The sequence below is a fragment of the Cryptomeria japonica genome, chromosome 2 (genome assembly GCF_030272615.1).
Source record: "Cryptomeria japonica chromosome 2, Sugi_1.0, whole genome shotgun sequence".
NCBI classification, from domain to species: Eukaryota; Viridiplantae; Streptophyta; class Pinopsida; order Cupressales; family Cupressaceae; genus Cryptomeria; species Cryptomeria japonica.
Window position 1 is genome coordinate 230,988,651 of NC_081406.1, and position 16,469 is coordinate 231,005,119.

General features: G+C 36.0%; 1 protein-coding gene across 2 annotated transcripts in view; it reads right to left on the reverse strand.

Annotated features, from left to right (window-relative positions):
- Window positions 1-15,168, reverse strand: part of LOC131050161 (protein IQ-DOMAIN 5) — a 69,578-nt gene extending 54,410 nt beyond the window's left edge. Inside the window, exons 1-3 of one of the 2 annotated variants that reach the window (XM_057984338.2) lie at window positions 15,040-15,168; window positions 14,860-14,914; window positions 2,415-2,541 (exon numbers count right to left, since the gene is read on the reverse strand). In XM_057984338.2, the coding sequence (XP_057840321.2) occupies window positions 2,415-2,498 (84 nt within the window). In that variant the 5' untranslated portion in view covers window positions 2,499-2,541; window positions 14,860-14,914; window positions 15,040-15,168. Of the gene's footprint in view, window positions 1-2,414; window positions 2,542-14,859 lie in introns of both variants that reach the window. The other variant, XM_059216539.1, reaches the window with a different exon arrangement.
- Between the last annotated feature and the right edge of the window lie 1,301 nt (window positions 15,169-16,469).

A 16,469-nucleotide genomic window follows, 5' to 3' on the forward strand; every position in this document is an offset into this window, starting at 1 on the left:
TGAATCAAGTGTTACAACTATATTAGGGTCAGGCTGTCAGCCAAGGAGGAAGCAACTCCATTCTTCTCTCTTCTTCTCTTGCCACCCCCATGGGGTGTCTATTATGAAGAGGCTAAAGCTGCAGTTATTTGGTTCATTCATTTGCTGAATCTCCTGCATCATAATTTCTAGTAGCTCAACAACGAGCTAGTACATGATCCCTTTCCTACATCCACCTTCCTATCAAGTGGCAGATAGTGTTAATGGTTGTAGCTGCAGGAGACTTCATTTTATTTGCTTGGTTGTATTTCTGTCTTCCTTATTCGTTCTTATTGTTTCTGTCAGTTTCTTATTTGCTTCATTACAGCTGTATATGTTTCGAGTTCCTTGTTTGCCGTCACCGTCATGAGTGCATCATGAATGCTAGCTGGAAAAGCGTTATTTTCCTTTCTCTTCGTATCTTATCTGTCGAGAGTTTCAGTTTTCGTTGCCTTAGTGGCTCGATTGATATTGGTGTATGAATCGTTTTACAATGTAACTGCTAACTGCTGTTTTTTAGTATTATTTTACGTGAAGTGTTGAATCTTCATCTTCCTTCGCATTATTGATATTTGGCTCGCACTTTGTCATTATCAGGTATTTGCAGATTGTTTTTCAGGAGACAGGTGAAGTTCAGAAGAAAGATTTCATCGGCATGCGTGAAGATTTTGGTTCAATTCTTCTTCAGCAATTCTATTTGTTAGCAGATTTGTTAAAGCCTTCAGTTAGCTGTGATATTGTCAGCTTCTTCTTTTGTTTGTTAAGTGCTATCAATCATGATTAGATGATTGATTGTTAAGCTTGAGAGCTTTGTATTTATATTTGTGCCTTCAATAAAACTTGATTTTTGGTGTGGCTGGGTTTTTCACCCTCAGGTGGAGGGTTTTAGGTTTCTGTTTCAAGGACTATGCCCTTGTTAGCAGATTTGTTAAAGCCTTCAGTTAGCTGTGATATTGTCAGCTTCTTCTTTTGTTTGTTAAGTGCTATCAATCATGATTAGATGATTGATTGTTAAGCTTGAGAGCTCTGTATTTAAATTTGTGCCTTCAATAAAACTTGATTTTTGGTGTGGCTGGGTTTTTCACCCTCAGGGGGAGGGTTTTCCCAGGATAAAATTTTTCTGTATCTTGTTCTTATTTGTTAGTGTTGGAAATAAGCCACACCCGGACCAATGATGGACTGGTCCAAGAGGGTCCAGTAGCTCAGTGGTAGAGCACTCCAGCAGCGTATGGAAGGTCCTAGGTTCGAGTCCATCATCAGTCTGGGTGTGGCTTATTTCCAACACTAACACCCCCCCTTAAGCCACACCTCTCGTGTGCTTGGGGCTCCTAGCCTGGACCTGGCTCTGATACCATGTTGAGACATGGACCAGCTAGGACTCGAACCAAGGACCTTCCATACGCTGCTGGAGTGCTCTACCACTAAACTACTGGCCCCTCTTGGACCAGTCCATCATCGGTTCGGGTGTGGCTTAATTCCAACAGTATCATTATTAATTTTTCTAGTTTCAGATTTTGAGATTTATCTTTCTGGTTCATGTTTTAACAGATAGGTTTCTGTTTCAAGGACTATGCCCTTGTCTTTTAGGACTATGGTTATGATTTATCTAGCTTGTCCTAACAGCATCCATGTTCCTCATTTTTAGCTCTCCATTTGCTAAAGTCTGCTTTCTCTGTGCTATTCTAGTGCCTGGAGCTTCCAGCTTGCCAACAGCCTCTCTTAATTGCATGGTTTCCAGAAAGTGTAGCAGTTTAGAGCAATCAGAGTGGATTTTAGGCTTTGATCATTGCTAAATTAGTTTGTTTTAATTTTTTCGAAGATCTATTTGTTTGCCAATCACTCTGCAGAGTGCATTTTTTATTTAGTTTAGTAGTATTTAGCCCTATCACCTATGTTCTACTTTCTATCAGCATTCCTGCAGTTCAGTTATTTATGCTAGGGGTTTCAACCCTTTTTTTTCTGATCTTTGTTGACAAGCCTTAGACATGTTTGTATACATTTCCTCAGTTCGTCATACTCCGACCAATATATTGTTCTACCTAGTATGTTTCAATATAATTAATTCACAGTCAGAAAAACAATAATGCCATCTACGTTATATATTAGATCCAAGTCATAATGCTAAAAACTCATACACTTCAATGCTTGCAAAAGTTATGGTATGATAGGTGAGAATAGGATGATTATAATTTCCAAATGTTCTAGCTTTGTAAACACATTGCGTTTAAGACAACCTGCAATTTGAAATTGTCTTGATTGCAAAATCAGGAACTAGAATGCAAAGAAATCACATGTATTCCATGATAGAAAAGGGGAGCAATATAGTGTATTTAGAACTGAAGAATATTACCAAAATCTCACTGGGGATTTAGAAAGAGAACATGATCTTAACTCACATGTTCTTGTTTGTCCGAATGAGATGTCTTTGCTGATTTTTTAAGACCAAGTAGTGTCTTAAACCAGTTCCTTGACCCACCCATGGCATGGACCTTGGATTAATGATCACAAATAGATCTTCAAAACCTGACACAAGAAAATAAAGCATAAATTTACATGTCTGATTATTAATTCTTAAATTCAAAAATATCTGGTGCCCAAAGGAGAAAGGCAATGTTTAGGTCTGTGAGCAATCACATGCATGCACTGACTTCAAAGATGAATGCCCAAAATTAATTATATGTATGGGGAAGTGTCTTATTGGTAAGCATAGTCTTCCACACAATGGCGTGAAAAGGACCATATTTTTTAAATTTGCATATTAGCATTAGCCTAAAATTAAAAAAAGAGCATCTATTTCTCCCTATAATTGTTGCAGATACAATTTGGCTTGTTGATTTATTAATCCATGACAAAAAAATGTTTGATCCGTTGTCAGCTTCACCAGAATCCTTAATTTAAAATGTGATTGGACTGATTATGATTCAGAATTTATTAATTAGTCCTGGAGATTCTATTCTCCTAATTACTGTGTTAGGAATACAGAAAATGTATCAAAGAGAAATGTAAGTGTTTTTCCCTAATTTCAATGGCTACTCTTATACATGATCTTTTTATGCAATGTAAAACGCTAGTAACTGGTGATGTTGCAAAACTGTTTATCAACAATGAAAGAGTAATAATAATGGCTAGTCATTATTTTTTTCTTTTAAATGTCACACTCAAAATAGCATAAAAATTAATTTCATTTCATTTTGTTTTAAATAGCTAGTAACACCTACTAACTCAAATTTATGCTGAATCAAGATGCTACATGTCATCCATCCTTTCACACATGCAAGCTCACATTATTTGCGATCTGAAAACTAAGATGGAGATTTATTGGTATAGTTTTTCAATTACAGATTTTAAAGAGGAACAAAATACAGTAGCAATTAAATAAGCAATTGAACCTCATAGATTAGAGTAAGAAAACAATGAATGGAAGGAATTCCAAGAGAATACTCCAACAAGAGTGAGGTAACTGAGGTTTATGGCCTCCTCGTCTGCTATCTCCAATCCAATTAAATTCTTAGGCCTCTTGGGAAAACAACAAGCAAGATCATACAGCGTTCTTCCTCTAAGATCAATATTAACTCTCAATTGCTCACCAAGTGTCTGAAAATTTCATATTTACATTACTTGAATGTTTTCCCTATATGCTAATTCGCATTGACAATGTCTATTTATACATTTGCAAACCCAAATATAAGGTGAAAAAATGCCATGAAGTTCACAGTGCAGTGTTCAAAATGTCATGGGCCATTCCCAGATGCAGGGCAAAACAATTGCTAATTGCCCTGGCAGTTGCATAACTGCTGCTTTTTGAAAGCAGCAGTTGCATACACAACCCCCTATCGAAACCAGCAGTTTTTGTAAAGATGCTCAAAACTTCTTTAATTTCTGCCAAAAACACCTGCTTCCTTTATCAAAAGTGTCATAGTTGCATTCTATTTCATCATGGATCCATAATGCAGCGAAATTTTCTAATCCATTTACAAATCACAACTCCCCAATACAGAAGCATTTGGTCCCTAAAACCTATGAAAAATCAGAAGATGAGGAATGGCTGCCTCAGTGAGCTGCCACCAACACTTACACCACTCTAACCAAGAGCCTGAAAGGTTAAAACTGTCTGAAGATATCTGAACTGTCAAAGTTTTTAAACTAGATGGAGTTGCTGAATCAACACTCTTCTTCCTCCACTAAAGGGGAATGCTCTTTGTGCTTCCGTTGAGGGTCCTCCTTGCTGGCAGATCAGGGACACTTCATCAATAAAATTCTGATTTAACACATTAATCTGCACCCTTCTTCATCCAACCCAAAGCATACATAACTTGGGGTGTTGAACAATTTTAAAACAGGATTTTCAACAACTTTTAAATTTTTAATAAATGAGGTTAATTGGGAGCAAGAAGCAAAAACTGCATCAATTTCTCTTGACCTAAATCTTAATGTGACACAATTTTGTCTGCTCCTTTTCCTCTTGTGCCTGAATATGAAAACTAACCTTCTTTGTAGTGCAATAAAATCTAGAATCAACATCTGAACTACAATCAAGTTCCTTAATGGTATGCATATAGTGTTTTTACCTTCCTCACCACTTCCTTGTGGATGCTTCTCTAGATGTAAATTCCAACAGATTTCATCCATATGACCATTGAACTTATGGCATTAACTTCTTGGTCTTGGCTGCTTCTTGGACCTTTGAAGAGGAAGGTAGACTGTTTGCCTCAAGGTAGTGATCATCTGAGCATGCCTTGGCAATGTCCTTGGGTTTTGAGAGCAATATGAAGCTCTGAATATGTCTACAAAGACCTCCAATGTATACCACCAACACACCCAAATCCCACACATCTTTGTCCATTTGGACAGCCCTTCTTTGAAACTCACCAGTGTCTTCCTGCACACTTTTTCCTTCATTCAATTTCAAAAATTGCCACTCCATATATTTTTCATCTCTATGACATATTGGATTAAAATGTTTCTAATCATTTTTTAAAAACATTCCCATGAATTAATTACAGCTTGTTTTATCGAAACCAAGAAATATTAAAGACCTTCAAGCCAAGTTAATGCATGCCTTCCCATTCTCAATCTAGCAAAGGAAATGTTTTGTTATATGCTACAAATATGCAAACTAAAATATACCTTCAATTGGGCCAACCATGATCGAGCCTTTCCACGTCTAGCACTCCTTCAAATGGTCAATTTTCAATTTTTGTTTTAACTCTGAACCAAGGTTGTCTTTGGTAGACTTGTTGCACAATGAAATTTCTCTTCTTCTATAAAGTGGGCTTTCCCCTTACTCTTGGTGTCTTCCAATGAGCATAACTTCTCCAATATTTCCATTGATTCGAATATTCTTGATACATGAGGTTCTAACTTGAGGAACCTTGATTTCCCATGAAGAGATTTAGTGTCTCTTGCCATGCTTCTCAGTTCTTTCTTCCAGCTACAAAATCAGTGTCTTTTTCAAAAGGCAACAACTGTTTCCCACTTAATCTTGTTGTGGGCATCAACCCATAAAATTAGTCACAACTACTTTCCACCAGTGGAGACAACTGCTCTGGTTACCACTTGGATGGTGATTCCATACTAGAGTTCTTCAAAAACAATTCTAAAAGAGGAACAAAATACTGTAACAGTCAAATAAGCAACTGAGATGAAAAAAAAAGAGTAAGGAAACATGGAATGGAATACACAATGGATATATTAAAAGAATGTCAAATACCAAAACCCTTAAAAATTTGAAAAAATTAAATTAAATAAAAATTTAAAGTATTCAAATAAATTAATTATATTAATATTTGATAATCATCATCATGATAGAAAATAAAAATAAAAACCCTAATCACCTGGAGATAACAGGGAAACTAGGGGGGGAATGCCATTATTTTTAAAAACATGGTATTGGGGACCTTGGAGATAACGACATTTTCAATCAATTGATAAGAATTCAATGCATGTGCATATCTTAAGCCTTATTATTGTTTCTCTTCATATTCTTATGTGTTTGGAATTTAATAAGAAAATTTTCTACCAATAAACAAACTTGTAAACTTTTATTGAAATTTACTAGTCTATTAGTGCATTTGTTTAGTTATTTTAACTTCTGTCACCCATGTATCAGAACTTTAAGAAAATCCAGAGTTATTTATGTGATATATCTGGGATTGTCGAGGTGTTTAGCTTAGAATTTATTCTAAGCCATTTGTTCACTGAATGGTTGGTTGATCTCAAATCACCAGGCTTCAATCAAACTTAGATTTTTATACCCAAAAATTCCCATTCCTTATATTGTTTTTTGAATGATTTGAACATTGAGATAAGTACTAAAATGTTTGTGCTTCTTATTGTTCATTATTGATGCTTTAGAAACTTGAGAATTCAGAGTCTTGGAATTAAAAAGATTTGTTTTAAAAAGCTTTTCTTAATAGTTGTAAAGTCATGAATTTGCTAATAACTTGACGAATTGATTTGGACTTTGGAAGAGCTTGAGTTACTCATGCAAAACTAAGAGATATGATGTTATAAACTCTGAACATTTCAATTGATTATCGCTGTTAACAGAATCTAGTTAAACAAACAGTGAAGGACATGGCATTGAGATGAAATGGAAGTTTCAAACATATAAAGAAATAGGAAATTTTATATCTAAATTTCTAAAACTAGTGATGATTCTATTATTTTTTTCTAGTAAACATTTCAATTGAACATCACTGTTATCAGAATCTAGTAAAAATAAACAGGAAAGGATAAGGCATTGAGATGAAAGGAAAGTTTTCAGAATACAAAGAAATGGGAAATGATAAATCCAAGTTTATAAAACTAGTGATGACCCTGTTCCTTTTTTGTCTTCTCCAGTTTCAAAATGATATCCATTGTTTCGATTGCTCCACCATCCTTCAAAGCTCCTTTCAAACTACAATTACTACTTAAGTCTGTTAGCTATTCAATAGTAAACATTTGTTTCATATTATCTTGATCCAGAATTCTGGTATAGAGGATATTCAGAAAGATGATACAAAATGCATACATGTATTAAAAACAAAGATGGACTTGCTAATTTTCTTTATCTTATTTACCAGCTATTGCATCTTTTGAGTTTGAGATTTTTTACCTTGTGTGGTTATTGTCCTAGTGGGGGACCAGATGATCAATTTGTTTAGTTGTTCTGTGTTCAATTTCCAATATCTGTTGTTTTTATTGTAACTTAGATTCGAAAATAAAGCACATTTGTGTTGGGTTCTAATTGCCGATAGGCAACATTAGAACCCAACTAAAGAGGCCGGGCCCATGTTGCCTTTACTTAGCGTGTAGCACAAAATTAAATGGGGCCTATGCATTGTAACATGTGTGGTTGTTATTTAAAATATGGCACCAATACTCCTCTCAGCCGACTCAACCTTGGAGTCTATCCTCATATATATTGAGCACCATTTGATGCATTCAAAATACAATTACATTACATGCAATAATTATTCTGCGAGTGTGAAAATCAGAAAGAAAGAAATCTAAATGCGAAGTGAAGGAAGTGTGCATTGAGGCGATTGTTAATACAAGGGTGAACTTCAATAGAAGATGCAAATTGCAAGACATATGTGAAGCCAATGACAATTTCCAGATCTGTTCATCTGAAGGTCATCTTGCTGTTACATGCAAAACAGATTCAAGAGGTGTATTGCTGTGTGAAAGGCTTAGACAAATTGGTGTGCCACATCAAAGCTACCAGCTAAGTAATGTACTGTTACAATTGGATATAATTCATAGTCAGATCTGAGGATCTTTTGGTTGGGTTTTTCCTCCTAGGAGGTTTTCCCAGGGTATGTGTGTCGTGTTCATTTTGCTCAATTTATGTTTATGTCTAAGTCTAAAAGTAAGTCTAAAAGTAATTAGCTTCAGTTTTTCTGAGTATAGTTTAAATCTGAAAGTCTAAAATCAACATGGTATCTGAACTATAGGTTAGATCAACCTTCAGATTTCAGTATTCTTTTATTTCCAGATTGTTGTTTCATTTTCTGTTAGGTCAATGGGGCTGAAAGTTGAACATAGGCTCGATGGAAACCTCAACTTTGCTGCATGGAAGGTCTGCATCCGTATTGCCCTAGAAGAAGAACTTCTTCAATTCATAGATGAAGAAAAGCTAACTGAACCTACAGATGCAGCTGAGCTAAAACAATTCAAAAGGAATGTTGTCAAAGCCATAAAACTCATTATTGATTCAATCAAAGATCACCTAGTCACCTCCATTTCCTCATTCACTACAGCAAGGGAAATATTCAGTCATCTTCAAGGTACTTATGAAATCAACAATCTCAGTAGAGCAATTACCTTAAGGCAGCAATTACTTAATATCAAGATGTCAAAGGAAGAATCTGCTATGTCTTATTTCATGAGGATTTTAGAACTAAAGAATCAACTAGGTACAATTGGAAATAACATGGAAGACAAAGATATTGTCATGATTTCTCTAAATGGTCTACCAGACTAATGGGACTCTTTCATTCAAACCATAAGTGGAAGAACTGAATTACCTACTTTTGATCATCTTAAGAATGATTGCATTCATGAGGAGTCCAGTCTTATCACAAGAGGAAAACTCAAAAGTCCTCAAGTGAATGATCAGCATGTACTTGCAGCCCAATGCAAGAAAGGTGGCCATTGGAAGAAGAATAATCCTAAGAGGAATAGAGATTTCAGATTATCAAATGCTCAGAATTCTTGGAAGAAGCCAAGAGATCTCTCTCGTGTTCGATGCTTTAAATGTGACAAATTTGGTCACTATGCTAAAGAATGTCAGAATGAACCTCCGCAAAGAGAAGCCAAACCTAAATGAAGTCTCAGATCAAAATGAAGATTTCTTATTCATTTCTGCCTTGTCAAGCAACATTCTCATAGACTGTAACACATGGTTGATTGACAGTGGTGCTTCCAGACACATCACAGGCTATCGTGAGCATCTTTCAAACCTAGTAGAGAAAGACACCAGTCTACATGTAGTAATTGGTGATGATGCTAAATATGCGGTTAGAGCTTCTGGCACTACTTCTCTGAATTTAGATTCTGGTATTTCTCTTCACCTTAGTGACATCTTATTTGTCCCTGGAATTAAAAGAAATTTAATTTCCATTTCTGCTCTAGAAGATAAAGGTTATCAAGTTGCATTTTTTGAGAGTAAAGTCCTTGCTTGGCCTAAGAAGGCTAGTTTTAAATCTGCTCATGTAATTGGAAATAGATATGATAGTTTATATAAGCTCTCTGCTAACCGTGTTCAAGCCCTCATTAACGAGGCTCCCGAATCCTATGAGCCATGGCATAGAAGACTTGGACACTTACACTTTCAAGCACTTCCCTCCCTTGGAAGGATAGTCAAAGGTATGCCTAAACTCAGTCAAATTCATGATGATACATGCAAAGGTTGTGCTATAGGTAAAAATGTTAAAAGTCCTTTCCATAAAAGTGAAAGTAGAGCTAAAGATAAACTAGAACTTGTTTGCTCTGATTTATGTGGTCCTATGTCTGTAGCATCTCCTAGTGGATTTCTTTATTATGTAATCTTCATAGATGATTTCTCTAGGAAAACTTGGATCTACTTCTTGAAATCTAAAGAATCCAATGAAGTCTTAAGTAGATTTAAAGAGTTTAAGGCATTGGCTGAAAACATCTCTGGTAAAAGAATTAAATGTTTAAGATCTGACAATGGAGGTGAGTATACCTCTGGTAGCTTTCATGATTTTTGTGTTGAGACGGGAATTAAGAGGGAGTTTTGTGTTCCATACAATCCTCGGCAAAATGGAGTTGTTGAAAGGAAGAATAGAACAATTGTTGAGGTTGCAAAGGCTATGATTCATGATCAATATTTGCAGACTTTTTTATGGGCTGAGGCTTCTAGAACAGATGTCCTCACCGTGTTCTAAAGAATATGACTACTGAAGAAGCCTTCACAGGATCCAAACCTGACATCAGTCACTTAAGAATTTTTGTAAGTCCTGTATATGTCCATGTGCCCAAGGAAAAGCAAACCAAGTTGGAGCCTTCCGGGAAGAAAGGAATGCTAGTTGGATACAGTGAATCTTCCAAGGCCTTCGGGATCTACATTCCAGGACAAAGGTATGTCGAGGTAAGTAGTAATGTTACTTTTGAAGAAGATATTGCCTTTAAGAAATCAAAAGGTTTTCTTGTTATTGATGAAGTTAATGACAATCAAGATATGAATGTTGATACTAACCCTGCGATTCAGAGGGAGTCTGTTGAGCCTCCACCTCAAGAAGAGCATAATGATCCACCTGAGCCTATGGATCCCACTGATATACCTAGTGACATTGTTGTTAGCAAAAAGAGGCCACTTTGGGTGAGAAACACCATTCAAGAAGCTGAAAGATTTGCAACTCCCAGTGGCACTTTCAGAGAAAGTAAGAGACCTCAAGTATTCTCCAACTATGTTGCATTAATGAGCAATCTCATTGAGTCAGAGCCACGTAATGTTGAAGAAGCCTTGAGCCAACATGCCTGGAAGTTAGCTATGGATGAAGAATATCAGTCAATCATCAAAAATGATGTTTGGGACATCGTGCCTAGACCCAAAGGTAAGTCTATTGTCTCTTCTAAGTGGTTATTTAAAATTAAACATAATGTTGATGGTAGTATTGAAAAATATAAAGCTAGATTTGTAGCTCGTGGTTTTTCTCAAATGGAAGGGGCATAGATTATGAAGAAATGTTTGCTCCTATTGCTAGATATATTTCTATTAGAACTATAATAGCCATTGTTGCAGCTAAAGGTTGGAAGCTACATCAAATGGATGTTAAAACTGCCTTCCTTAATGGTGTCATTGAGGAAAAAGTCTATATTGAACAACCTGAGGGTTATGAGATTCATGATAGAAAAACTCGTGTTTGCAGATTAAAAAAAGCTCTATATGGCTTCGAATAGGCCCCTCGTGCTTGGTATGAAAGAATGGATAAGTACTTGTTAAGGTATCTACTTTAAGGTATCTTGTTTAGGGTTTTGTAAGAATGATGCTGACTCTAACAGTTACTTTAAGGTATCTAATAATAAAATGCTAATTTTGGTTCTATATGTGGATGATTTATTTCTTACTTGTAAAGATGAGCTTATTATTAGATGTAAGAAAGAATTAGCTTCAGAATTTGAATGAAGGATTTAGGTCTAATGCATTATTTTCTAGGTCTAAAAGTATGACAAAGATCTAACAAAAATTTTCTAAGTCAAAAAAAGTATACTATTGATATTTTGAAAAGATTTAGAATGATGGATTGCAAACCTATGTCTACTCCTATGGAATCTAACTTAAAGAAGTTGAGTGTTTCTGCAGCTAACTCTGATTTTGCAGATCCATCGGAGTACAAGCAATTGATTGGATCATTGATGTATCTAGTTAACACTAGACCAGATATATGCTATGCAGTGAATGCCCTCAGACAATTCATGAGCATGCCTAAGCATGTTCATCTTGTTGCAGACAAGCACATTCTGAGATACTTGCAAGGTACAGTTGGTTATGGACTGAAGTATCCACTCAGGACTCCAATAACCTTGGAAGGTTACTCAGATGCGGATTGGGCAGGAAGTGTCAAGGACAGGAAAAGCACCTCAGGAATTTGTTTTAACTTAGGATCCGCAGTGATCTCTTGGGCTTGCAGAAAACAATCCTCAGTTGCACTAAGTACTGCTGAAGCTGAGTATATTGAAGCAAGTGTTGCTTCTAGAGAAGCAGTGTGGCTTCGTAAGCTTCTTGCTGGGTTGTTTGGACAACCTTGGGAACCTACAGTTATTCATTGTGATAATCAGAGTTGTATCAAGATGTCTGTCAATCCAATGTTTCATGACAAGTCAAAACATGTGGAAACTCATTATCACTTCATTCGAGATATGGTGCAAAGAGGCGCCATTCAGCTGAAGTATGTCGGCACCGATGAACAGGTTGCAGACATTCTAACCAAGCCTCTATCCAAAGTGAAGTTCGTGCACTTCAGAGGTAGACTTGGTATTGTGAATAATGAAACCCTGGTTGAGAGGGAGTCTCAACCTCAGTGATGCATTGTGTTGCATCAACCACCCTTTGCGAGCAATGTAAGGTGGTAGTGTTATCTTCTCAGGGAGAAGAGTAATTTTTACCATCCTCTACGGGCAATGTAAGATGGTAGAAAAGATCCTCTTCACCCTCTGTGGGCAATGTAAGGTGGATCCATTCTTTGCTTGTGTGCAAGATGGAAGATTATGATGTTTTGACTATGTAATTATTTCCTCCCTAAGTTAAGAGGGAGTGTTGTTTTTATTGTAACTTAGATTCGAAAATAAAGCACATTTGTGTTGGGTTCTAATTGCCGATAGGCAACATTAGAACCCAACTAAAGAGGTCAGGCCCATGTTGCCTTTACTTAGCGTGTAGCACCAAATTAAATTGGGCCTATGCATTGTAATGTGTGTGGTTGTTATTTAAAATATGGCGCCAATACTCCTCTCAGCCAACTCAACCTTCGAGTCTATCCTCATTTATATTGAGCACCATTTGATGCATTCAAAATACAATTACATTACATGCGATAATTATTCTGCAAGTGCAAAAATCAGAAAGAAAGAATTCTAAATGCAAAGTGAAGGAAGTGTGCATTGAGGCAATTGTTAATACAAGGGTGAACTTAAATAGAAGATGCGAATTGCAAGACATATGTGAAGCCAAAGACAATTTCCAGATCTGTTCATCTGAAGGTCATCTTGCTGTTACATGCAAAACAAATTCAAGAGGTGTATTGTTGTGTGAAAGGCTTAGACAAATTGGTGTGCCACATCAAAGCTACCAGCTAAGTAATGAACTGTTACAATTGGATATAATTCATAGTCAGATCTGAAGATCTTTTGGCTGGGTTTTTCCTCCTAGGAGGTTTTCCCAGGGTATTTGTGTGTTGTGTTCATTTTGCTCAATTTATGTTTATGTCTAAGTCTGAAAGTAATTAAACTAAACAGCAAATATATTGATTTAGTAATTAACTTCAGTTTTTCTGAGTATAGTTTAAATCTGAAAGTCTAAAATCAACAATTTCAACTCTACTCAAATTTACTTCTTGATCTTCTATCTTGAATTGGTTGTAGTCCCTCCAAGGATAAAGGATTTTGCAAAATGCATGCTACTTAACTTGGTGGGGTGGAAATAGAATCAACGGTAGATATGTGCAATCCTTAGTTTGGCTATGTGCTACTACTGTTCCAAGCTTAGAGAGTAAATCTGGAATTCAGAAAAAATTAAAGGTAAAATTCTTAAAAATTAATTCCTCTGGATCATCTCCTGTATATTATAAGAAATGCATTGAGACCCATTTCTCCCCATTAATAACACAAACATCCTCATAAGCCAAGAAGGTTTTTGCTGTTTTCCTAGCAGTATCATATGAGAGAATAATGCTGTAAAGGATAAACTCATATGTAAAGCATTTGGGCTTCCATAGCGAAGCCCCAGGTCTACATACCCAGGAGATGTAATAAGCATTGAAATTGGGTAAATTTAAAATACCACGTCAGAATAGAAATGAGCATGCAGCGGGAGAGAAAAGTAGTGCTACAAATTTAACAATATACAACATAATTGTACAGAGAAGTATTCAGGAAAAAATGAAAAGAATCTTAGGGTTCGAAGTGGTTCAGCTTCCAAATCAGTACTTGGGCTGATGTAGAGAAGTTTATGAGCCATTGTTGATTCTGTTTTGAGGTCTGGCTGTTCTGACCACGTAAGGTAATGATAGAAATCAATGGTATAGTTAGAACTTAGAAGGATTGACTTTGAGGAACTATAAAGATTAGGTGTGACTAGGGTGAAAGGAAGCCACATCACAGATAACATCAAGTGTTTTGGCGTCATTAGCTGAGTTGACAACTGAGATTCTGTATCAAATTGGGGGAATAAGAATAGGCAAAGAAAATGCAGAATAATTGTGGGTGGGCTATAGATAGGTTGGGGAAAGCAATTCATTACCAGAGACCCTAAAACATCCATATAACCCGCGATTGTGCTAGTAAGCTCCAGATTTGAAAATGATGCTGTCAATAGAAGGAAGCAAGGCTGCAGTCTGTGGAAGATCAAAATGCTTCTCAAGATACTGCCTCTTGCTATATAAAGATGTCCTGTGTTGATGTTATATCAACTTGTGACTGATATTGTCACTTAAACTTTTTGCAGATCTAGGGTTCCTAAGCCAAGTTAACTGTACCCCAACAGTATGTGACCAGCTGCAAATTCCTGAGCCTAGTTATCTGTAACCTGGATCTCATCAATGGCGCTTTGATATTAATTCATCCACCCTCAAAATTGGAAATAAATAACTTCTTCTAAATTCCCGTAAATTGGATCTTGAAACTCAACTAAATTCCCGTAAATTGGATCTTGAAACTCAACAATATTAAAGAGGAAGAAATTTCCTGTACGTCTCCACATCTATTCACCAATGGCAAACAACTTTTCTTCGTTCCCACTATCAAAAGTTCCAGCATCGAAGTGCTTAGTGTATATAGTGTAAACTTAGCATACAAAATAAAAGACAGGAGTTAATTATCAGAGACGGACATAATTCTCACTAATGGGTTCTGATTTTTTTTAAAGTAGGACATTTCAACAATGTCCATACCTAACATGGATGAAATCAACTTCAATGTGAGGGAATTTCAAGTGTGGTCCTTAAGAAAGGGCTAACTTATGACTTCAAAAGAAACTGTTATCATGTGGTATAATTCTTGAACCTATTTGAATATCAATAAAACGTCAAGGAATTCATTATATATCGAACTAAAATAAATCTCAGAGTACAGAATTGAAGTCCAAAAAACCAACAAATAACAGTAAATATCTACCCAGATCTGATTGAACAAGCCCAGCAATCCCTATATGCGCAAAATCTTCGAAGCCCTGCAAAACTGGAGATAATTCAACTACTCCACGTTCTTCTTCAACATTGAACTTCAGTTGAAAAAAACATAGAAGTACTGAGGTTTAGTCCGATGGTGAAAAAGATTCGGCAATCATAAACATACATTGTGTATATACCATACCGTCTGCACCGTGCAGACATGGCGCCTGGCCTTTGGAATAAAATGACAACCACTCGATTTGCATTTACAGAGGTCATTACTTTTCAATATTAATATACTGATGCGACCTTAACGGAATAAAGTAAGAAAAATAAGCATTTTATCCGTTGGAAGGGGTTTTATGTGACTAGTCTATTATTCCATGATTAACCGTCTATTATTCCATGACTTAACTTTAACCATAGTCTTCTTTAATGAGTCTTAAAAGAAAACCACAAATCACGTGGTGATTCTTTATGGCATTTCCTCAATCTTTAATATATGTTTATTGACTAGGTATGCTATTGAATGTTTTTTTATAGTTAATTATACTTTTACATAGTTTTTTATATTGTTTGGAAATATGGAAGATTTTTTTAAAGGTGGAAATGGTTTCAAGGCCTACATTTTAGGGGCATGCAAGGGGGAGAACACTTTTTTTTTTGGAGAATTTGTCTTTTTCAAAGAAAGGTCATAAGTTCAAATCTCACATGGGTAAGGTATGCACGCCTCGTATGCAGCGCAATTAGGTGTCTCCCGCAAGAAGTAGGGGCTAGTCTCATATTGCTATAAGTCGCATTGTGGACTATTAAAGATCCTTTCCTTTTTTTTTTCTTTTGTTTGGGTGCTAGTAAGAAGGCTTAAAGAAGAGAGAAGATCAACTAAGTGAATTGTTTGTCTATAATCAATCAAGCAAGAAGGGAGGTCAAATAAGGAAACATACTCAATCATAATTAATCGATTATTATAAAGGACTATTTTTATTTAATTAAAATAAATAAATTCAAAGACTCTAAGTTGTTAAATAAATATAATTAAGCAAATAATAGATAAGTTACTATAGATAAAAGAGTTGGGACTAAAACACATCCTTGATCAAATCTTGTAGACACATAAATTTGTTTATAATTGATCACATTTGACTTTATCTCATTCTATCCAATTAAATAAATATATATTGTTTATTTAATAAATTCTTTATCTTTACTCTTCACCTTTAATTAAGTCTAACCTTACTTCCCACACCCTCCAACTAATTTATTTAATTAAGTCTAACCTTGCTCCCCACACCCTCCAACTAATTAAATTAATTAATACCTACTTAATTAATTTATTCGAGTCACTTAACCTTCATTACCATTTTGTCTAGTGTCGCAATTAAAACACTTTGTTGGAGAAGCAACCACCAAGGTTTAAATCCACGTTGGTCCATTGAGCTCACATGCCTTGTGCTTTTACTGGGTCATTGGACTCGCGGGTTTGATCAAGTGAAGTGTGGGGATGAGGTCCCCCGTTTGTCGCCTCATCGGTTCATAGCTTCGGGTCAAAAGCGTTCACGTGGAGCCACAGGCCGTGTTGTGCCAATGTCACCGGTCAGGTTAAAAAGTTTACCA